This window comes from Elephas maximus, chromosome 6 (genome assembly GCF_024166365.1).
Source record: "Elephas maximus indicus isolate mEleMax1 chromosome 6, mEleMax1 primary haplotype, whole genome shotgun sequence".
NCBI classification, from domain to species: Eukaryota; Metazoa; Chordata; class Mammalia; order Proboscidea; family Elephantidae; genus Elephas; species Elephas maximus.
Genome location: NC_064824.1, coordinates 57,399,587 through 57,424,604, shown reverse-complemented (window position 1 = coordinate 57,424,604; position 25,018 = coordinate 57,399,587). Strand labels below are relative to the sequence as shown.

The 25,018-nt window shown below is 40.2% G+C and overlaps 1 protein-coding gene across 2 annotated transcripts in view; it reads left to right on the top strand.

Moving 5' to 3' along the window:
- Positions 1–7,722, top strand: part of PLA2R1 (phospholipase A2 receptor 1) — a 130,533-nt gene extending 122,811 nt beyond the window's left edge. For both annotated transcript variants that reach the window (XM_049888787.1, XM_049888786.1), the window contains exons 29-30: positions 1,858–1,890; positions 2,011–7,722. In XM_049888787.1, the coding sequence (XP_049744744.1) occupies positions 1,858–1,890; positions 2,011–2,225 (248 nt within the window). In that variant the 3' untranslated portion in view covers positions 2,226–7,722. The remainder of the gene's footprint in view (positions 1–1,857; positions 1,891–2,010) is intronic.
- Positions 7,723–25,018: the final 17,296 nt, after the last annotated feature.

The window sequence follows — 25,018 nt, the reverse complement described above, 5'->3', positions numbered from 1 at the left end:
CCTTCAATGCCAGGCTAAGGAGCTGAACTTCTTGGTGGAGGAGACAGAAAACGCATAGTGCTCTGGCTGTAAACACTCATCGGGATATAAGGGAAGAGGTTGTGACTTGAGTGATAGAACTAGAAATAAAAAAGGATGAGAGAAATGGGAGCAACATTCTGAAAACAGAATGAACAAGCCTTGATGACTGATAGAGACTGTCTAATGAAAGCGAGAAAACTGGTAGATGTGAGCACCAATGTTTGAAGGTCCAATACTGTATCAGTTCTATATGGAAAACATGACCAAGCTTAGTAAGTAGCCTGCCCAAGCAATACACTGGCATCTAAGCATCAGGAACAAATCAGAAATACCTCATGTTAGTACACTACTTTAAAACTTCCTATAATATATATGTAACCTCAATTATCCTTCACAGCAACTTTCCAAGGTTGTGGAGCAGATAGAATATCGGCATTTTACAGATGAGAAAAGTACTTGTCCAAACTGAGGCTATATTGAGGACTGATTCCAAATTTTCTGCCTCCGAGTGCTCCTTCTACACCTGCCCACTGCCTCTATCCTGAGAATAAATGCTCTTTTGACAGTCCTTCTTAAAGAGGTCTCCGCACACACACACACGCACACCACACATGATTTCAATCATTTTATGCAAAATTATCCAACATTATTTTTAAATTGTAAAAACAAGCTTTAAAAAAATGTGGTCGTGCCATTGTTTCTTCTAAGTTTATGAAAGAGCGAATGAGCATATGTAGTGCACGAAGGCACTTCCCCTACGCACTGATCCACTGGACCATTCTCTACATCTTTTTCTGGGTTTTTACCTTGATCAAGAGAATAAAATAAAATAACCCATTACCGTAGAGTCAGTTCCAACTCAGGTGACCCCACGTGTGTCAGAGTAGCACTGAGCTCCATAAGGCTTTTCAGTAGCCGTACTCTTACGGAAGCAGTATACCAGGGCTTTCTTTCGAGGTGCCTCTGAGTGGACTGGAGGCATTAACCTTTTAGTTAGTAGCCAAGTCACCCAGGGACCCTTCAAAACCAACTCATAGTGACCCTGTAGGATAAAGTAGAACTGCCCCATAGAGTTTCGAAGGAGCAGCTGGTGGATTCGAACCACCGACCTTTTGGTCAGCAACTGTAGTAGCTCTTAACCACTGTACCACCAGGGCTTCTCCTCAGGGACCTTAGTGGCAAATTTTCAAATAGATTCTACTTGAAAGAGATACATTTTTACAGTAGAAAGTCCTAAAACAGGAACCCTCTAACTTTTTGTATGGAGGAACTATTATTTATTTCTCAAGATTCTTGAGATCACAAAGATGGGAAGATGCTGATATAAAAATCCTTGCATAGAGGCAGGGAGTTATCATTGCTGGACAAACTCCATGTCAGATCCCAACAAAACTGTGAGTTTCTTGGGGGCAGGGTCTATATTTTACTCATTTATATTCTCAGCACAGTGCTAAAACTGGATGGGAACTCTTTGGCTTAAAAAAAAAAAAAAAAAAACCAGTGTATCGTATATGTTTGTGAGTACTCATGATGAATGCTATAAATCAGTTGTCGGCAAACTTTTCTTATAACGGGCCAGATAGGAGATATTTTAGGCTTTGGGGGCCAGATGGTCTCTGTCACAACGACTCAACTGTGCCTATATAGCATAAAAGCAGCCACAGACAATATGTAAATGATGTGTGGCCGTGTTCCAATAAAACATTATTTATAAAAACAGGTGGCCAGATTTGGTCTGTTGGTCATAGTTTGCTGACCCCTGCTATAAATAATGACATAATATTACTAAGTTAAAAGAAAAACTTCACCTCAGTATTTTTGTGTGTTTTATTTTAGATATTCATCCTCTACCAGAGCACCTAGGAGAAGGTAGGTTTGGCACATTTTGATTTTTCTTACAGATAATAAAATTAAAAGTAAATATGTGACAGTCAGTGTCTGTCTTATTTCATTGTCATTGAAGTTTTCCTCTTTCTTGTCTTGTTTCAGGACCAAGTCACAGCGTTGTACCTCTTGCTGTAACGGTGACACTCACAGTAATTCTGGCCGTTTCTGCACTTTCCTTCTGCATGTACAAGCTGAATGGTGGTTTCTTCAGGAGACTTGCAGGATTTAGAAATCCTTACTACCCTACAAGCAACTTCAGTACAGTGCATTCAGATGAGGATATCCTCATTTCTGATCTTGAGAAGAGTGATCACTAATATTGAAGTCAGAGAATGCTAAAGCCGAGAAGACAGTAAAGAAGATCGTGAGGGGAATCTTTTCCACATTTCTCTGTGCAGACCAAATACCATTATAATAGGAATTGTGTCACTATTGTGATGATTATTTAAGTGATTATTGATTTTGAATTCTGACAAAATTAGGTGGGTTTTGATTTATTCATTTCCCTAAACTGTAGCCCATTCTTAAAGAGGAAACTCCACAATGGTTGTTATTCAGAAAGACAAGAACTAAAAAAGAAACCCCCTTTTTCAAAACTCTCAAACCAATGTGAATAATAGTTTCTTCTGAAATTTGCTTGGGAAATTTCTAAACTAATCTTGTACCTATTCAGACATTTACTTACACCCATACCACTGAGAGAGAGAAGAAAAACAAAACAAATTTTAAGCACCTACACTTATTTATGAAAGGAGAAGGAACAGCCAACTGTGAGGTGTCCTGTGTGTTGTGACTTCAATCTTTTAATACATTCATCATTAATAGCAGGGTTTGGAAAATACTGATTTCGAAGTTTAAAACTCATAGGCTCTGGGCTCTAAATTAATATTTAGGATGACATTTGCTTTTATTAGGTCTGACTTCTCAAGCTAAAGGAGAAAAAAAATTACCTCTCTTTAAATAGTAAAGAACTTGGTTAGCAGAACACTTTCATAAGCAACCTTTTGAGCTAATTAAAATGTGGCCTAAAACCTTCACGTTGCCTTTCTCTCATTAATTTTTTAAAATGAGGTGGATTTCTTTAAAATCTAAAATAATTTATACAAATTACAACCTAAATTAAAATATAAGGTATTTGAGGACAAAACTTTCTTTGTGATGGAATAAAAAGTACTATATCTGTACCTTTATCTATCTATATATACAGTCTATAATATTATTGATAAAATTTTAAATTCTTTCTGTCTTAAATCACTGCTGAGTGTTTTAATTACTGATGACTATGTCTGATACGGAAACATTGGTGGCATAGTGGTTAAGAGCTACGGCTGCTAACCAAAAGGCTGGCAGTTTGAATCCACCAGGCACTTCTTGGAAACCCTGAGGGGCAGTTCTAAGTTTGATATTTTAAAATGTTATAAATAAGCGTAAAGGAAGCTATTGTTATTTTAATACTGTTAAAACTCATCAGCTTTACTACAAACTAAGGGATATAAAATAATATAATTCTAACAATTAAAAGATATAAAATGTAACTTGAATTTAAAGGGGGAAACGGAAGGTCTGAATTACAGTCTTATTAGAGCCAGAGGACTAAAGTGGAATAATCTCAATACTTTTGCTATCTAAATGAGTTTATTTTGGGTGTTCTATGTAGTAAACTAGATCCCTGGATGGTGCAAATGGTTTGCTTGCAAGTACTAACTGAGAGGTTGGCAGTTCAAACCTACCCAGAGATACCATAGAACAAAGGCCTGGTGATCTGCTTCCATAATGATTACAGCCAAGAAAACCCTAAGGAGCTCAGCTCTACTATGTAACACGTGGGTTGGCCATGAGTTGGAACTGGCTTGATGGCAGTGGGATTTTATGTAGTAAACTATGGCTTCTGGGAATCATCTCCGTTTGTGTTGGGCCAGTTAGTACAACTGATAAAGCCTGATTAAAAGCATGACACTATCCTGTGTAAGCAGTCTCTGGGTGGTGGAAATGGTTAAGGCGCTTGGCTGCTAACCGAAAGGTCGGAAGTTTCACTCCATCCAGAGGTGCCTCAGAAGGAAACCCTGGTGATCTACTTCTGAAAAATCAGCCATTAAAAATCCTACGGAGAATAGTCCTACTGTCACACACGAGGTTGCCATGAGTCAGAATCAACTCAACGGCAACAGGTTTTTTTTTAATACTGTGTAAATTAAAACTCACACATTTGATCTTTCTTCATTAATTTCTTATAAAGAAAAACGGTTTCACAATCAATATTCAAAAATTTATCCATTAGATAAATATTTATTGAGTGCCTATCAAGAACCAGGTGTAATTCTAAGAACCCGGGGTACTGGAGTAAGCAAGGCAGTGAGGTCCCTATTTTCATGGGAACACTGACAGTAAACAAGAAAATGCCTAAGAAGAAAATAGCAATTGGTTACAAAAATTAAGCAAGGCCCAGTGATAGAGAGAACCTGGGGGTCTCAGAGCCTCCCTGAGAGTATAAATTTTAATTGTTACAACAAACTGCTTCAAAACTGGAGGCCACTAGTCACAAGGGGGAGCTCCGGGAGAAAGTATGAATGAAGTTTTAAGTGGAAAATCAGCATTAGAAATACAATTTCAAGAACATGCCTGAGAACAGAATCCTTGTGGCCTGAAATGGTTAAGACAGCTTCCAAAAATAGCTCATTGCTACTGCTGCGTAGTTTACACACTGGGGCAACCTACTTCCATAAATTATTTTTAAGTCCTCATACTTCAGTTTTTAAAAGATATTTTAATAGGTGGCAGTTGTATATTTATCACTCAAAGGAACAATTGGCTTAAACTAACCAGGTGGTATAAAACCCCCATTTAACTGTCTGTCAAGTGAAATTAAAGCTCTGTTCCTTTCAGTGGACTAGTAAAAACTGCTAGTCAATTAGCCTTCCAGTCAAGGTATGCTGAAGTGGAATAACAATCCAACAAAGTATGTCATTAGGAAAGTGGTTTGCAGAAAGAAACTGTATTGCATGTCAGCACTTCACACTTTGATATTTAGTAGTGAACCACAGCTTCCGGGACTCCATCCTCATGGGCAGGTCATGTGGTCCTTCCTGTTACTAAAATATGAGAAATAAAAGGTACTGAAATATTCTGCTTTATTTATATTTGCACTTTTAAAAACTTTTCTCCACATCTATTTTTCATCTGAGCTAGAGTTCATAGCTACAACATGAAAAGAAAAAAAGTATCAGGGTCACAAACCGACTCACACATCACTAATGTACCTACCTCATCCCCCCCTCAAAAAGTCAATTATTTTCTATGGCTAATCTTAGGGTCTTTATGAACCCTGGTAGTGAAAAATCTTGGACGTTCCAATTAAAGATACCTCGGCTCCTTGTCAAGGGTAGATTAGATGGTCTGTTTTGGAGTGTCCTTTCCCTCCTCAAAATGTGAACGGGTAAGGGGAGAAGAAGGTGGTAACTGGCCTCATAGCAGTCTTGGATTTGTGATTCTTGATTTTCACTGAGGGTGGTTGTTTTACCCTACTCCTGGGAATTCTGCAGGCATCTGCTGTTGAAGTATGTGGTTGGTGTAACTTAAGGTCTGTTCTCTTCGACTTGGTCCCACCCTGGCTCTGTGGCCCTGCCTTATCCCCCCGAGGACTGGCTGTGACTCCCATTCAGTTCCCGGCTGGGCACTGTAGTTCTTGCCTATGAAACCTCTTCACTCCTGAAGTGGTGAGACCCCTGAGAAGTTCCCCAGCTGGCATGAGCAGCTGCTTTATTAGTCTCATCGCTGATGTCAGATGGATCCTAGCTGAAAACAGAAAATACCAGAAAGATGTTTATGTTAATGAGGCAGAATTAGTATGGGGTGTATCCTGAGTCAATCTTTTTGAGATATAAAAGAGATTAAATGCAAACTAGCAAGAGAGAGGGGGTAAGATAGATGCCAAGACACACGGAGATCTCTGAGGAAGCAAGAAGCAGAAGCTGAAGAGAAGAGGACCTTCCTCCAGAGCCGACAGAGAAAACCTTCCGCTAGAGCTGGAGCTCTGAATTTGGATTTCTAGCCTCCTAAATTGTGAGAAAGTAAATTCCTGGTTTGTTAAAGCCATCCTCTTGTACCATTTCTGTTATAGCTGCACTTCTTTTTGAGCCCTCACCAGAATTGCCTTTAGCATCCATAATTCTACCAACAGTCTCTTCAGAAAAATCTAGCCTTTACTATTAGGCACCTTAGAATTTAAAATTCTTCCAGCCTCTACTCATTACCCAATTCCAAAACTGCTTCCACATTTTAGGTATCTGTTAGAGCAGGACTGCACTCTCGAAGTCAAATTCTGTCTTAGTTATCTAGTCCTGCTATAACAGAAATACCACAGTGGATGGCTTTAACAAACAAATTTATTTTCTCACAATTTAGGAGACTAGAAGTCCAAATTCAAGGCACTGGCTCTAGGGGAAGGCTTTCTCCCTCTGTCGGCTTTGGAGGAAAATCCTGGTCTCCTTGAGCTTCTGTTCTTGGGTGATCTTCATATGGCTTGGCATCTCTCTTCCCCCATCTCTGATTGCTAGCTTGCACTGAATCTCTTCTATATCTCAAAAAAAACGGACTCAAGATACACCCTACATTAATCCTGCCTCATTAACATAGCAAAGACAATTCATTTCCAAATGGAATTATAACTACAGGTATAGGGACGTTAGGATTTACAACACAGATTTTTGGGGGACACAACTCAATCCATAATATTCCACCCTTTGGCCCCCCAAAATTCACATCCTTGCCACCTGCAAAACATGTTCACCCCATCAATCATCCCAAAATTCTTAAGTCAGTTCCAAGTCCAAAGTCTCATCTTCTGAATCATCAAGATTGAACATTAGAAATATTTAAGAGTTTTACCTGTTTTAGAAAGGAGCCTTGATGGCACAGTGGTTAAGCAGCTCAGCTGTTAATCACTGGAAGGTCAGCAGTTCAAACCCACTAGCCACTAAAAAAAAAAAAAAAAAAAAATGTGGCAGTCTGCTTCTGTAAAGGTTACATCCTTGGAATCCCTGTGGGGCAGTTCTACTCTGTCCTATAGAGTCACTATGAGTCAGAATCTGCTTGTCGGCACGCAGCAACACACACATCTATTTTAGAAAAATTGACTTAGTTGATTATGGCTCTCTAAGGCTGATGAAAGGAGAACTGGTGGCGCAAACAGTTAAATGCTCAGCTGCTAACCAAAAGGTTGGCAGTTTGAACCCACCCAGCGGCTCCAACAACCCTGTGAGCAGTTTTACTCTGTCACACATTGGGTCATTATGAATCAATTCAAGGGCACCTAAAACAACAACAAAGCCTGATGAATCTTTTGGTATCTTGGATTATCATAAGAATCTACTACATTTAGAATTTTGTCTTCAATTTTTTAAAAAATATTTTATGTGTTTTAGGTGAATGTTCACACAGCAAATTAGGTTCCCACTTAACAATTTGTTCTATAACATTGGTTACAATTTTGACAATGTGTCAGCTTTCGCATTATTTCCATTCTGTTTGTTCTGTTTCCAATGACATAGCTTCCCTTCCCCTCCTTGCCTTCTCATCTTTGCTTTTGGGTAAATGTTGACCATTTGGTCTCATATAGTTGCTTATTTAAGGAAGCACATTACTTATGGGTAGTATTACTTATTTTACAAGCCAATCTATTATCTGGCTGAAAGGTGACCTCTAGGAGTAGCTTCAGTTCCAAGTTGAAAGGGTATTTTAGAGCAATAGTCTCAGCGGTTCCTCTAGTCTCTATCTGTCCAGTAAGTCTGGCCTTTTTTCAGGAATTTGATTATGTGTGATGCTTATAATTCAATATAAAATAGCTGAAAAATCAGATTTGTGAATTCTTTATGTTGTTAAAATACAACAATAGCTTAAGCAGTTTTAAAATTCAGCTATAATATTCAGCCTTTGAGAATAATGTTTATATTTTCGGGATACTTGCAAATGTGTCATAACATACGTTTCATTTTATAAGTTAATGTCATTATTGTTGCATTAAAAATTTTTTTTTTTTAGAAAAATCAACAAATCTGCCTAAATCTGAAATGTTGGATAAAAAAAGTAAAATCTGAAACGTGCTTACGATGCCTAATGAAGAATCCTAATTGCAGAAGAAAATCTATAACTAAAACCACAAAATGAGCCCTATGTAAACCAGTGACCTTCTTTACTCAGTTAATTAACACAAGCACTTGCTTCTCACACAGCACTTTGCTGTAATTTAGAACAAATTAAGGGGGAAAAATCATTCAAGTGCTGTTTTCACACCATGAAGTGAGCATGATGGACCAAAGTTAACTCATTAAAATATTATCATCTACCGTATTCCCCAACTCCCCCCCAATCTGGCTTAAAGAAAGATCTTGTCCTGATCTATGGTATTTTCAATTTCTTGCCTCCACTTCTATTTAACAGTGGAAATGATTTTTTAAAATAATATAAAAATCCTTTTCTATGTCTCCCATTCTCTTTCTTATTTACATTAGATTCAAGCATTGGATATTTTAAACCAAATATATTTTGAATTTAATGTGGAAAATTATTGAAGGACCGTTTTTATGGTCCTACCCTATCCTTCAGCCCTGAGATTGTGACTTTATTATTGCTTCCACACTGTGGTTCGTGAAATAACTTGAGCTCCTTGAGTCCCAACCTGTGAGGTCCTGTCTGCAGGAAGTTATTTAAACTTTACTCTTTACCACCTTAGAAGGTAGAGCTTCATAGAAGCTGGAAACACTGACTTAAAGATGTACGAATCAGCAGGGTTCTCGGCTGCTGTAGACTTTGATTAGGGCTGGGGGAGATCCAGAAGCAGAAGACAAAACAAGGAAAAATCCACTCAGAGGAGTAGGCAGGCCCCCCCCCCACCCCCGCATCTTAACCGGAAGTGTTATCTCAGTGTGTTTCCAAGAGCGTTGGCGTTCCTGATTCAAAATGCAGTCCTGTGGAGAGTAATGAGAACCTTGTTCAAGACCGAACGTGCCTGAATAAATGCAGTGTTTACCTAAGTCACGGGCACTTGTAGACCTTAAGCAAAAAATTGATCAGACAGAAACGGAAAAGCAGCGAACACTTAGCTGTACTCCAGGAAACAGCTGAAGGTGCTAACGCAAAGCAGCGCCTCCGCACACTCCCTAGCAGAGGGCGCATTCGCCAGCAGCAGGGACGCTCGGTGAAGCTGGCACAGTAGAAAGTCCCTGGAGTTGGTGCTGTAACTTATACTTCCAAGGGAAGTTTAGGGAGAAAAGATATATGTATTGAGCAAAGAAGGTCTACTTGTTTATGCATTGCTTTGGAAGATGATCTGTAATTGCATATTAAGTCAATTTTAATGTTACTCTTTAATAATAAACCATATTTGTTTTAAAAATACAGTCTTATGGATGGAAACCACAATGATCACATTGTTACTACTCGCAATGCATTTGAAGCACTCTTATCTGATTCAATTGGGACATCTAGTCCCGGAATCAAAGTTCGATTAAGCAAGGAATCATAAAAATTGATACATTATCTCCTTAGTTTAAGCATTTTATTTTAGATTAGAACGCGTTGCCTAGGATAAAGGAAATTGCTTGTGATTGTGCTTAACTTTCTCATGCAGCCTGAGAGAAGGTGCCGATTCTATGAGAATTCTTGTGTTAAATTTCTAATTGTAAATTAATATATTGGCATTGTAGTGTCTACCTCAGTCTTGGGTGAGATTTCATTGAATTGGGGCAGTGGTGGTTCCAGAATGTCACTGTAGAAGGTGCCTGGAGGCAGGCAATCTCATTGGAAAGGTGATCAAGATCTGAGGAACTTGCCTGGTGAGGTGATTGCAGAAAAAGTACACAGTGCTTACTTAGAAAGCAGAACAATCATAAATTGGCGTTACTGTATTGTTATGGATTGAATTGTCGCCCCCCAAAATGTGTATCAATTTAGCTAGGCCATGATTCCCAGTATTGTGTGGTTGTCCATCATTTTGTGATCTGATGTGATTATCCTGTATGTTGTAAATACTAACCTCTATAATGGAAGCCGTGGTGGTGTAGTGGTTAGGAGCTATGGCTTCTAGCCAAAAGGTTGATAGTTCAAATCCACCATGTGCTCCTTGGAAACCATATGGGGTAGTTGTACCTAGTCCTATGGGGTTACTATGAGTCAGAATCAACTCAATGACAATGGGTTTGTTTTTTACATTTACTGATTTTCTTTTTTTTTTTTTTTTTGATGGGCCTTATGAGTGATGAGATTTCTTGCAAACAGTACTGGGTAGTAACAGGAATTGAATTGTTTCTGTTTTGTTTCATGTTCTAGAGACCAATACACTCTTGTTAAAAGCTAGTAAGCTGCATTCCAACCTGATTAAACATGTAAAATGATCAGCTCTGAAAGTCACATAATCCTAAAGGGGGAAAGAACTTTGAAAGTGTCTTTTTTATTAGTAATCACTGGAAAGCAAAAAAGTGGGAACTATAAATCCATTGAGTTTAGATTCTAATTGGTTACATATATAGCATATCATAAGTAGATGCAAAGTTTTTTACCCTCAGTTTTATTCATCATTCTCAGTCATGTATGTGTACTGGATATTTCTCCAAATCCACACTCCACCCTTGTCCACCCTGCTCTGTGTCTCAGCTATGTCACATGTTCAGTCCATTTGAACTTCCTTGCCCCCTAAGCTTTGGTTGGGTGTGACACAATGGGAGCTTCAAAATGAGACCTACAGGCAGGAGAAAGAAAAGGTGGGGTTTTTAACCCCCCTGGCACCCTACTTGCCTTGCTGCAGCCTAAACCAAAAGGAGTTGCTGTGGAGTTGATTCCAACTCATGTTGACCCCATGTGTGTGTCACAATAGAACTATGCACCATAGTGTTTTCAAATACCTGATTTTTTTTTTTTAAGTAGATCACCAGGCCTTTTTTCCAAGGCACCTCTGAGTGGGTTAGAACCACCAACCTTTTGGTTAGTAGCTAAGTGCTTAACCATTTATGCTATACAGGGTTTTCTGCTGTAGCCTAGCAGTGGCCAAATTCCTCCACTGAGGCCGCAGAACCTGTTGTGTGTCTGTTCTCCCCCAGCTACAGCTTTCTCCAGATCCAGGATCAGCTCCCTCTTTTGCTGCTCAGACCTGGGATGGTAAAAAGGCTTCCTGCTGCATGGAGCTCCCAGTGCTTCGCTATCCTTTGTTGCTCCCTTAACCTTGCCACACCTTTACAAACAGTCCCTTCAATTAAACTGGCTTCAATTATCACTTCTCAAGAACTATTCCTTTCCTGCCTGCCTGTGCTGACTCCGCAAGTTTGCAAACATGGGCCGTGCTTTTAGTATTGGAATGGCTCACTATTTAGCAGTCTTTACTCTGCATTTTTTTTTTTTTTTTACTCTGCAGCTTTCAGTTTCGTTTTCGTGTGAAGCTTTTCCAAGACAACAATATAAAGTTCCAATTAAACGTGTTAAGCCCTACTAGACTCTAAAAACAAGCAGAATAAATCATTCCCAAGTAAGTCATTCTTGGGCTAAGATAAAAGTGGACACTGTACAGGGGGAAAAAAAAAAAAAAAGGTTATTACAAGCCCAAACTGTTAAATTATACTTTCATGATTGAATACAACTGTAATCCATATTATTATTTTAAATTACACCATAAAAAGCAGCCATTTATTGTCTTTCTAAAACACAGTGATAATATATTACCAAATTATCAAGGGTCCTTTATTGAAGCTCTTGAATTTGATTTATAATGCACGATGTAGCTTATCCTTGAACAAGATCTGCCAGAAGGTATATTTAGTCCTTAAAACTAGTGAATAAAATCTCCCTCTAATCAGCCACCAGAAAGCTTCCGCTTCAATGCTTTGTTGATACTGGTGTCAGCAGGACATTAAAAAGCTTGAAGCTTTTTATGTTTGATCAAATAGCAGAATTATGCTGAAGCAGAAGTATTAATTCATAGAGTGAAGCTTCCAAAACCTCTACAGTTCTCCTTCACTCTTCCTTCTCATACCAAAAAGGTCACATCAAATCAGGAGTTTGGGGACAGAAGAGAGACATTTTGTGAGTGCCCTTTGTACACAAAACCACTCTAGAACCCAAGGGAGAGACGGGCACCAAAATAGACTTTTCTAGAAATGCCCATCATATTTACAAAGGGAGCAAGTATCTGATGCAGAGAAATAAAATGCTGACATGGTTATTATTCACATCTTATAATGAGAAACAGCGCTAGAAAGGGTCAGAGATGTGCCCCAAACTTTCAGATGGTGTTTGGGGAAGCTGGGATCACTGTCAATCAGATCATAGTACTACAGCCATTTCCTGTATAAAATCTCTCAAAAAAGAAATAGGAAGCCTCCAAGGTTAAAGAAAAAACAAATCATTTTTTCCCAAACTCTTAAATTTTTCTTTCCCCCATGGCTTTAATTCTGGGCCTTCTAAAAGGAAGTTTTTATTATGCTGCCGGATTCACAGAAACACTCAGTGGAACAGATTGAATTTTAAGTGTGTCTTAGAAACCTGCTGGAAAGTGTCAACAATAAAAACAATGTTCTTAGATTATTTACACAGAGGAGCCCAAAATGTATTTATATTAACATCTGTGTAGCTGCTATAAATGATAATCTCAATAACCTTTCTCATAGTTCTCTGACCCCAAAGTGTAGAATCGTTACTCCTGTCATGGTAATTCAGACCCTGTGCAGCCTATGAGATGCCTACAATCACCGTAACACGATTAAAAAGTGTCAGATCCTAACAGATTATTCAATGTTGTTTTTAACAAACTGCTTAGGAAAAGGAGAGTTGGCACCGTCATTTCTAGCGGGTATACAGGGGAGAGGAGCTAAGAAAATGAGTTGCTCACATGGAGGAGCACAGGAAGGACCACTTTGGTTTGTTTGAAAATCATATATCCAGGAGCTGAAGAAACAGAAGTTGTCCATTTCTTATTGCCCAAGTCCTTACCCCGATAAAAGTACTGGGCAAAGCTGGGCATCACAGGAGTAATATACATCAGACCAGACAGGAAATGGGGTTTCCTATGACATTATAGTCAAATGTCATTCTTAGCAAAACACAGAATCTAATTGAATGGTCCATATGAGGATCCAGTGATCAAAAATAACCCAAGTCCATCCCTGATTTTTTTCTTTCTGTTTTGTTTTTGCCACACTGTAAGTGAAAGAAGTGGTTTTCTAGATTGATGGTTTTTCCTTGTCAGTAGGCGCATGGCTTTAATTGTGGTGCCCATATCATTCAACAATAGATACCTTCTCTCAGTTTAAATATTCTGGCTGGTATATTGCCTAGATGTTCATTTTCATCAAACTTTGAAGACTATTGTAGTGGATATTTGACATGCATTTTGGTCACCTGTCATCTCTGAATACCTTTTCTGCCAGAGAGTTCACTTCCCAGCCTCCCTTGCAGCTCAAAAACAAGAATGTGAGCTAGGCTTAAACAGTAAGATGTACTCAAGTGAGACTTCAATTCAAAAGCTAATAATATTGTACCTGTTGCCATCGAGTCGATTTTGACTCTGAACATAGCCCCTGAAGGTATCAGATCCTAATCCCTGGAACCCATGAATGTTACCTTATACAGTAAAGCCTTTAAAGGTATGATAAATTAAGGACCTTAAGAAGGGGCGATTACCCTGGGTTATCCAGCTGGGCCTTAAATGCAATCCCCAGAAGGTGCGTGGCCCTGCTGACGCCTTGACTTCAGCCCAGTGATACCGATTTCAAACTTTTGTCCTTCCGAAACATGAGAGAATAAATTTCTGCTGTTTTAAGCCACCAAGTTTATGGTAATTTGTTACAGCAGCCACTGGAAAATAATACCAACATGAACAAACAGGCCCCGTACAGAATCCACCCTGGGAGGGGTGGTGGCAGACATGCAGAGCTCTTGAAAGCAGCAGTGGCAGAGGTCCCAGGGCTACCTTCTAATACGCGGCCAGCAGCAGGGTCCATGGCCAGAGGTGTGACTATGGAGTCCTCTGGTGTACTTTGTGCATTGCTTTACTGTGTCATTACCAAGTCCAATTCTCTATCTCAACAATTCTGTGAGCTGCCTAATATACTTTCATTAATTATTTTTCTGCTTGAGCTAAAGTGGGTTCTGTTTTTCGCAACTAAGAACACTAATTATAACAGCAGTTGAATTAGCTTTATCTTAAATGTTCACGTGTGGGGCATCCCCTACTCCCTACATATTTATCCATGTGAAATACAATTGAGCTGAGAAGTAAAGGTAACTATGGACTGGAAAAGAAAAGGAAGTGTTGTCAAGCATATTCAATTAAAATAAATCGATCGAGTCATTATATTCAACCAAAACAACGATAAATCAGGCCCAATCCCTGTCTTTGAGGAGGCAAAATGAGTGCTTTAAAGATTGTAGAATGTGACTGAATAATATGTAGCTCCTGCCCTGGTATCTTGCCTTTATATGTTAGTGAGAAAGCACTCTTTTCTCTAGAGCCTTGCTGTCAAAGTGTAGTCCAGGGGTCAGCATATCATTGGGGAGCTTGTTAGAAATGTAGAATCTCTAACCTTAACCCAGTACTACTGAATCAAATCTATATATTAACAAGATGCCTAGGTGATCTATATGCACATTAAATGTTGAGAAGCACAGATGCAGGGGACAAAGGAAGAGGACTCCATGGAGGAAATGGCTTTGGCTTGGCACTTGAGTAAGCACTTGGGTTGAACTACAGAAAAGGACACTCACTCCAGGTTAAGAAAACACCCTGAGCAAAGGCATGATGATAGGAAAGTATGGAACATGATTAGGGGCCATAAGCTTAAAAAAAAGAAAGAAAGAAAGAAAGAAAAGCCCACCTATAGGATATGGAAATAAATAAGGGTGAAGTAATTTAGGATTGCAGTCCCTGGGTGGTGCAAAGAGTTAAATGCTCAGCCGCTAACTGAAAGGTTGCAGGTTTAAGTCCTCCCAGAGGTGCCTCAGAAGGACGACCCGGTGATCTACTTACAAAAAATCACAACCATTGAAACCCTATGAAGCACAGTTCTACTCTGACACATGAGGTCGCCATGGGTTGAAATCGACGCAAGCGCAGCTGTTAACAGGTAGGTTAGGATCAGATTGTGTAGGGTATGGGAGTCAGGGTGGAGAGTTTTCACTTTTGCCTGGAGGCACTGAAGCTTCATGAAAGGGAAGGAGGGTGGGTGACACAACCACAATTGTATTTTAGGAAATTTACTCTGACCACAATGTGTCCAGTTGATTCAGGGGGACAATTAGAGGTAGGAGCACAGTTAGGAGCATATAAAAATTGTTCAGGCGAAAACAACATGGCGATAGTTTGAGAGAAAGGAAGGATATGAGAGGTGATGTTATTGTTAGGTGCTGTCCAGTCAGTTCTGACTCATAGCAACCCTATATACAACAGGACAAAAACACTGTTGGGTCCTTCACCATCCTCACAATCTTTGCTATGTTTGAGCCCATTGTTGCAGCCACTGTGTCAACCCATCTCATTGAGGGTCTTCCCCTTTTTCACTGACCCTGTACTTTACCTGTCTTCTTCAGGGACAGGTTCTTCCTGATACCATGTCCAAAGTAAGCGAGACAAGGTCTCGCTATCCTCGCTTCTAAAGAGCAAGGATGTTCCAAGACAGGTTTATTCGTTCTTCTGGCAGTCCATGGTATATTCAATGTTCTTCACCAACACCATAATGCAATGCACCAAGTCTACTTCAGTCTTCCTTATTCATTGTTGAGCTTTCACATGTATATGAAGTGATTGAAAATACCATGGCTTGGGTCAGGCTCACCTTAGTCTGCTGCTTTTTATCTTTGCTTTTCAAGACTTTAAAGGGGTCTTTTTGGCAGATTTGCCCACCAAAATATGTCATTTGATTTATTAACTGCTGCTTCCATGGGTGTTTATTGTAGATCCAAGTAAAATGAAATCTTTGACAACTTCAATCTTTTCTCCTTTTATCATGATGTTGTTTATTGGTCCAGTTGTGAATATTTTTGTTTTGTTTATGTTGAGGTGTGATCCATACTGAAGGCTGTAGTCTTTGATCTTTGTCAGTAAGTGCTTCAAGTCTTCTTCACTCTCAGCAAGCATGGTTATGGAAATTATTGAACAATATCATTAATATCACACACAAATAAAATTTTGCTGAAGATAAGTCAGAAGTGGTTGCAGCAGTAGGTTGACAGGGAACTGCCAGAAATTCAAGCAAGATTCAGAAGAGGATGTGGAACGAGGGATATCATTGTTGATGTCGGATGGATCTTGGTTGAAAGCAGAGAATACCAGAAAGATGTTTACCTGTGTTTTATTGACTACTCAAAGGCATTCGAGTTTGTGCATCCTAACAAATTCTTGATAACATTACAAAGAATGGGAATCCTGGAACACTTCGTTGTGTTCATGTGGAACCTGTACATAGACCAAGAGGCAGCTGTTCAAACAGAACAAGGGGATACTGAGTGGTTTAAAATGAAAAAAGGTGTGCTTCAGGGTTGTATCTTTTCACCATACTTATTCAATCTGTATGCTGAGCAAATAATTCGAGAAGCTGGACTGCATGAAGAAGAATGTGGCATCAGGATTGGAGGAAGACTCATTAACACTCTGCAGATGTTACACAACACAGATGACACAGCCTTGTGATATGAGAGATACTGGGCAGGAAAAAATCAACAGAACTTGGTACTGTTTGTTTGGAGATGTAGGGACAGTATACTCTGGTTGTCAGCAAAGAAGAGAAATTAGAAGGAGGAGAAGTGAGTTTATTAGGAAAATGAAAGTTGGTGAGTCTGAGTCTTGTTGATGGTGACATGTCAGAAGGATATTTAGCAGTTGAGATTAAGCCAGAACTCAGGGGAGAGATGGAATCTAGAAAGCTTTTGGGAGAAATCAGCACAAAGGTGATAACTGATATCCAGTGTTATGGATTAAGTTGTGTCCCCAAAAAAGATATGTTGAAATCTTTTCCCCTGTACCTGTGAATGTGGCTACGTTTGGGGACATAGGATTTTTCATTGCAGATGTTATCAGTTAAATTAAATGAGGTCCTATCAGAGCAGAGGGGATCTTAATCCCTTCTGAGTGATGTCTTATAAAAAGGGTGAACAGACACAGAAACAGAGTCACACACAGAAGAAGACAGCAGGAAAGGGTCCCTCAACAAGCCAGAAGCTGAAAAAGACAAGGAAAAATCTTCTCACAGACCCAACACAGAGAGAGCATAGCCCTGCTGATACCCTGAATTCAAATTCCTAGTCTCCAGAGCTGTGAGAATAAATTTCTCTTCTTTAAAGCTGCTTACTTTGTAGTATTTGATTATGGCGGCCCCAGGAATCTAAGACACCCAGGTAATATATGAACTTCCTAGGGAAAAAGAGCATGGATGGAGAAAAAACAGCAAAGTGAACAGCCATGAGAAATGCCTTCATTTAGGGGGTGGAAGAAGAGAAGAAAATGTACTAACCAGGGATCTTGGGAGCATGCAACAGAACCCAACTCTGGCACACCTAAGCAGAAAAAGAATCATTTATTTATTTTATTATTATTATTTTGTCCCATAGAGTTTTCTTGGGGCCCTGGTGGTGCAGTGGTTAAGCATTTGCCTGCTAACCAAAAAAGCCAGCAGTTCGAATCCACCAGCTGCTCCTTGGAAACCCTATGGCGCAGTACTACTCCGTCCTATAGGGTTGCTATGAGTTGGAATTGACTCAACACCAAGAGGTTTGGTTTTTTTTTTTTTTTTTTGGTTTAGGATTTTCTTGGCTGTAATCTTTTGTACGTGTGTGTGCTTTAGATGAGTCTTATTAAGCAAATTAGTTTCTCATTAAACAATTAATACACATATCGTTTTGTGACATTGGTTGCAAACCCCAAGATGTGTCAACACTCTCCCCTTCTCAACCTTGGTTTCCTCATTTCCATTCATCCAGCTTTCCTGTCCCCTCCTGCCTTCTAGTCCATGCTCCTGGGCTGGTGTGCCTCTTTGGTCTCATTTTGTTTTACCGGCCTGTCTAAACTTTGGCTGAAGGGTGAATCTCAGAAGTGACATCAGCAGTGAGCTAAAAGGGTGCCTGAGGGCCTTAGTCTCAGGGTTTCTCCACTCTGTCAGACCAGTAATTCTGGTCTTTTTTTGTGAGTTAGAACTTTGTTCTATATTCTTCTTTAGCTCTGTATAGGACCCTCTGTTGTGATCCCTGTCAGGGCAGTTGGTGTGGTAGCCAAGCACCATCTAGTTGTGCTGGACTCAGTCTGGTGGAGGCTGTGGTAGTTGTGGTCCATTAGTCCTTTGGACAAATTTTTCCCTTATGTCTTTGGTTGTCTTCACTCTCCCTTGCTCCAGATGGGGTGGGACCACTGGAATATCTTAAATGGGTGCTCACAAGCTTTTAAGACCCCAGACACTACTCATCAAAGTAGGATGTAGAACCTTTTCTTTGTAAATTATGTTATGCAAATTGAGCTAGATGTCCCTGAGACCAAGGAGTTCAGCCCTCAGCCCAGCAATTCAGTCCCTCAGGGAGTTTGGATGTGTCTATGGAGCTTCCATGAGCTTGCTGACTTTCCAAGTATTGTGTACTGTCTTAACCTTCACTGAAGTTACCACTTGTCTTATTTAGTGTTTTTCCATCCCTACCACTTCCCTCCCTTGTAACTATCAAAGATTGTTTCTTGTTTGTGTAAATCTTTTCATGAGTTTTTATAACAGTTGTCTCATACAATATTTGTTGTTGTTGTTAGGTGCCATCGAGTTGGTTCCAACTCATAGCGACCCTATGCACAACAGAATGAAACACTGCCTGGTCCTGCGCCATCCTCACAATTGTTATGCTTGAGCTCATTGTTGCAGCCACTGTGTCAATCCACCTTGTTGAGGGTCTTCCTTTTTTCTGCTGACCCTGTACTTTGCTAAGCATGATGTCCTTCTCCAGGAACTGATCCGTCTGACAACATGTCCAAAATATGTAAGACGCAGTCTTGCCATCCTTGCTTCTAAGCAGCATTCTGGTTGTACTTCTTCCGAGACAGATTTGTTCGTTCTCCTGGCAGTCCATGGTATATTCAATATTCTTCGCCAACACCACAATATTTGTAGAAAAGGAATTTATTGATAGAATGTCAGCTTGCTTACAAAAAGTAAGAGCTGGAGAACCAGGCACAGAAAACAAGAAGAAACCAAATGAGGCTGGGAGCTGTAAGCCCAGGCAAGCTCAGGCATGCCACAGGAGTGGTTTGGGTGAGAATGCCCCCATAGTGCTACTGCACAGGACGCTGCTCCGTTGCCTGGGGAAGGAGACTTTTAGGGCTACTTCCACCTCCACAAATAATTTCTGACTGACCCAAGCAGGAGCCTTTGACTGGTGGAGCCCAGGTTACACGTCTGTACTCTGGCAGCTATGGATGGGAGTCATAACTGCTACCACGTGTTAAAAGTAATCAAAATGCAAAGGAATTAAAACATAAGGTTTACTCTGAGCAGTTATTCTATATGTATATAGACAGACCATTCTGATTCCCCCCTCAAAAAGCAAATGGGTGGAAATAGGCTAGTTACAATGAAGCTTACAAAGAAGAGGGAGAAGAATAAAAAATCAGCCACCGGCTAATCTTAACATGATTGATTGAACTCTGCCCTGTACCTTTTACTGAGATCAACCAGAAGCAGGTCAAAAGGTGGTCTCTGGCCCTCCACCCACGTGCAGCCATGATACCTTTTGAAATTTAAATTAAGTAAGCCTGGCTTTGAACAAGAAAGAAAAGGTTAGTAACTTTGGGTGAAAAAAAGCCACTGGCAGGATTATTTTGGGTCAGAAAAATTTTTTTACAGTTAATATTTGGTTTTATGGGAAAGAAAAACCTCAAAATCAAAGTAAGATATCTGTTTTTAATTTTTCTCTTTGACACATGCCTCCCCACCCCTGCCTTCAATGTTTCCCCAAACCAGCAAGATGCTGGAGAGCCAGAAATTGACAAATGTTCACGTGGTCACTGGTGTCAAACACAGCAGGAGACCAGAGAGGAGGAGGGATCAGGCAACTGAAGTCACGGGATCCTTTAAGAGGAAAGAAAATCTGTCAAGTGGTAAGAACGGATATGAGGAAGAGCACCCATGGTGTGCTTCCTTTAACTCACTGTAATATCTATGAAAAAAGTGTCTAGTAAAGCAATTATTATGCTGGGAACTGTGGGGTATACAAATGTGGGAAACACAGACCATGACCCCTATGAGCTGATGAGTTAGTGATCATTAGATTAAAACCCTGGTGGCATAGTGGTTAAGTGCTACCGCTGCTAACCAAAAGGTCAGCAGCTGGAACCCACCAGGCACGCCTTGGAAACACTATGGGGAGTTCTACCCTGTCCTATAGGGTCGCTATGAGTCAGAATGGACTCAATGGCAAAGGCTTTGGGGTTTTTTTTTGGTGGAGGAGGTAATATTCATCCAAAGGAGCCCTGGTGGTGCAGTGGTTAAATGCTCAGCTGTTAATCAGTAGGTCAGTGGTTTGAACCTACCACCAGCTGCTCTTCTGGAGAAAAAGACTTGGCAATCTGCTCCTATAAAGACTATATAGTCTTGGAAACGCTGTGGGGCAGTTCTGCTTTGTCCTATAGGTTGGCTATGAGTCAGAATTGACTGGACAGTGATGGGTTTGGTTTAATGTTCATCCAACCTTAAATATACTATAACTTTAATATTTTAACTGCAAATTTCAGTAAAACAATTAGAATTTAATACTTTCCAAATAAAGTACAAGAGCCCCTGGGTGGCGGAAATGGTTAAGTACTCTACTACTAACCGAAAGGTTTGTGGTTCAAGCCCACCCAGACGTGCCTCGGAAAAAAGGCCTCACAATCTGCTTCTGAAATGGCAGAACCTTGAAAACCCTAGGGAGCACAGTTCTACTGTGAAACACATGGGGTTGCCACGAGTCAGAATCAACTCAATGGCAACTAGCTGCTTTTTTTTTTTTTTAATTATACAAATTGCTATGGGAGTTCAGGGCAGGAAGCAGACACTTCCACTGGGAAGGTTTCAGAGAGGCAGCTGGATCTGAAAAGATAACTAGACATAGTTGGGTTGGTAAGCATTTAGAAGGTTTGTCAGATGAAAAGAAAAGGAAGAAACTCTTGCACCAAAAAAATGGATGTTATAGTGGACATTTATTTGAATCTCTTGTCTGGGGTTTCTCCATCTTATAAGGCAGAGCGATTACTCTAAAGCTGCAAGTGTCAGATGCTCACTTCTCCAGGCACCTTTATGGCCAGACACTGGGGACATGGTTTAGATTCATCAGTTCAGCACACTTGGTATGATTTTGGCTGTGAGCTGATAAGTTAATGATCATTAGATTAAAACCCTAGTGTCGTATTTGTTTCCTCAGGCTGCCATACAAAATTACCATAAACTGGGTGGCTGAAAACAACAAAAATGTATTCCCTCACAGTTCTGGAAGCTAGAAGTTCATAAACAAGGTGTGGGCAGGATAATACTCTCTCTAAAAACTCCAGGGGAGGATCCTTCCTTGCCTCTTCCAGCTTCTGGTGATTGCTAGCATTCCCTTGCATTCCTTGGCTTATAGACACATCACTCCAATATCTGCCTTCATAGTGTTCTTCTGTGTATCTATCTCTGTGTTTCTTCTCTTCTTACGAGGACATTAAAAAAAAAAAAAATCTGACTCTTAGCAGCCCTATAGGACAGAGTAGAACTGCCTCATGGGGTTTCCAAGGCTGTAAACCTTTACCGAAGCAGACTGCCACATCTTTCTCCCACGGAGTGGCTGGTGGGTTTGAACCACCAACCTCTCAGTTACCAGTCAAGTGCTTTAACCACTGCACCACCAGGACTCTTTATAAGGACATCAGTCATATGGAATGAGGGTCCATTCTAATCCAGAATGACTTCATCTTAAATTGATTACAGCTGCAAAGACTGTATTTCCATGCAAGGTCACATTTACAGGTATTAGGGGTTAGGACTTCAATATATCTCCTTGGAGGACATGATTAAGCCTGCAGCAATGGCCTAGATTCATTTTCACAGCCTAGTTCTCCAGCTCTCCCCCACCCCCCAGCAATTCTGCAAGTTGTCTGAAATCCACTCAATGCTTTCTTTTCCTCTTTAATTAGTTATAGTTTCTTTCTATTGCTTACAACTAAAAATCCTGATTGATGGAGATATGGTCATGGAAAAACTGATCATCTAGTTCAATTCAAGAAGGAGGGTTGGGTAATAATAGCCAAGGTTAAAAACAGAAACTTCTCTATTTCAAACAGAAAGGGATGTAATAGAGGAAACTGGAGTCATATACATTCTCCGGAAGGTCTAAGGGCACAAAAGTCAGGAAAACCTCTGTTGAGGTTCAATAAATTTAGGAATGCATGGATTGCGGAAATCACTGTTGATGGTCTCAGCTGTCTGCAGCACCAACGTAGGTGATTCTCAGGAGAGTGCCTGGAAATCTTGGGCACGTCTGCTATCTCATGTTGCCCATGTAGTTTCCCATAGCTGCAGCTTGAGAAAAAAGGCTTCTCCTCTTCTACCTTGCAAATCTCACACAAGTGCCTAACGTTGTAGGATTCTAAACCAGAACTCTTTCACAAGGGAGTTTGGAAAATGTAGTTTTCAGACTTCCACTTGTGCAATAAAGAGGAGAGTTTAGGTGGACCGTCATGGTGAGGATGGGAGACAACTGTTCCCCTTCTGAAGCCTAAAATGCCTGGCTCTAACTCTCTTCTCCCTATCAGCCTCACATTCGACTCCTCCTACGTCAGCCAAACCAGTAACCTCGCTGAGACTTCCAGAACTTGGATATCTCGATTCTCTTCCTGTCTATCAGCTCCCTCCACCTTTGTTGCAATCTTCAACTCCCTTGCCTCCTTGTCTTCCCACCACTGCTCCCTCTACAAAATCCTAACGTTGTACCAATTCAACTGTTCAGTTCTCAGGTCTAAGCTTCCAGTCATCAGTGGGGGGGGGGGGGGGAGGGAATCATACGCCATGCTGATTGGGCCGATTGGTGTCACTAGTAGTTTATAATCTCCAATGGGTCCCAAGTGAGCTACAGCTCACATTCCTCACAGCTAGTGTTCAAAGCTTAAAAATACTTTGATTAAGTCTGACTACTCCACCTCCTCCCCACCCCACACACACCCTAAGCAATGACTTTGTCTCCTCTTTCACTGAGAAAATAAATGCCATTTACTTGAAATTTCCTACTTTCTCCCTTCCTCCTCCCCACATAAAACCCAGGTACTTATCTGGAGGAAACCCTGGTGGCATAGTGGTTAAGAGCTACAGCTGCTAACCAAAAGGTCAGCAGTTCAAATCCACTAGGCACTCCTTGGAAACTCTATGGGGCAGTTCTACCCTGTCCTATACGGTCACTATGAGTTGAAATCGACTCGAAGGCAGTGGGTTGGGTTTGGTTTGGATTTTTCTGTATCTGTTTCCAGTCTTACCACTTTTCTCCCCATAATGGAGGAGGCAGTCTCCTCCTGCTGCAGCCTAAGCTTCTAACCTGTGCTCTAGATCCTTAGGGATTTTGTTATCAGCTGTCACCTCTCTTGCCTAATAGCTTCCAAAGCTCTCCCTTTCTTGCCTCATTCTCTTCAGCATATAAAAATGTTCAATTTTCACCTAGCTTTAAAACAAACAAAAAAAAGAGCTCTTCTTTAACCCTACACTTGGCCATTTCCCTTTCTTTCTGCTCTTGTCCATAAGCAAGCGACCTGTTTACCTGGAAGAGTAGTTGCTGCCTCTATGACCTGACCTCACCCTGGGAGGCATTAAAGCGTATTAATGAAGAACTCAGCTTTTGAGATGGTCAGCCTGAGTTGACCACTCTGATAGGACCCCATACTGAGCTGTGTGACCTAGTACAAGTAATTTAGACTCCGTGAGTCTCTGATTATTATCTTAAATTGGGGGTAATCATAACTTCTCAGGGGTGTACATGAAGCACTTAGCTAGCACAGTGTCTGGCATGTAGTATGTGTTCATTAAATGTAATCTTGTTATTATTTATTCCTTGAAACTCTGGGATCTGGCTGCTCCCTCTTCCACTCCTGATACTGCCCCCATCAAGGCCTGCAGGGACTTCCTAGTTATCAAAGCTGATGAAAACTTTTTCATTTTTTAAGATAATTATTTAATCTCTTTGTGGTATTTCATACTATTGATTTCTCCTTAATTTCAACCAGTCTCCAAAGTAGGGCACACGAGAAGAAAATATTCCAACTCCTATTAATTGTAAAATACATCATTACTTTATGTATCACTAAGAAGGAAAAACACTGCCAATTAAACTATGACAGCTTTATTATGTGCAAGTTTAGTTAATATTACAAGAACTCTTTTGATTTATTTATATTTACAAACTTATTTAAACTCAAAAATAATGACCATACAATTAGTTGTAACTAAGTTCATCATGTGTGAATACCAACAACTTCATTATAGCTCCCTGATCAACAGACATGAAAATGAGGAAAATATGCATCTTAAGGTAGGAGGAAGCAGTCCCTGGAGAAGGACCTCATGCTTGGTAAAGCAGAGGGTCAGCAAAAAAGAGGAAGACTCTCAACAAGATGGGTTGATACAGTGGCTGCCACAATGGACTCAAGCATAGCAACGATTGTGAGAATGGTGCAGGGCTGGGCAGTGTTCTGTTCTGTTGTACATAAGGTTGCTATGAGTTGGAACTGACTCGATGGCACCTAACAACAATGTAGGTAAAATACACTTAGTTTACATCTAAAATTTTAAGAAGCTAAGTTTTCCTATTATTACACTATGGACAGAAAATATTATATGTGTATAATTCATAAGTAAATATACATATATTGGGATTTTTAAAATTTTTTGATTGGATGCATAATCAATATGCACCAAAAGCGTTTGGAGACCATAGATTTGAACCATCTCCCTGTAAGTTATAGTCTCTCATGGTTCTCCTCCTCTACTCTTTTTCCTTTTGGCTATCTTTTTGCCTCCTCTTACTCTTTCTTTCCTCTTACATGTTAGTATTCTCCAGGATCCTTCATTGTTTAGAAAATCCTATAACTTCGTCTTTACCTATACATGGATGG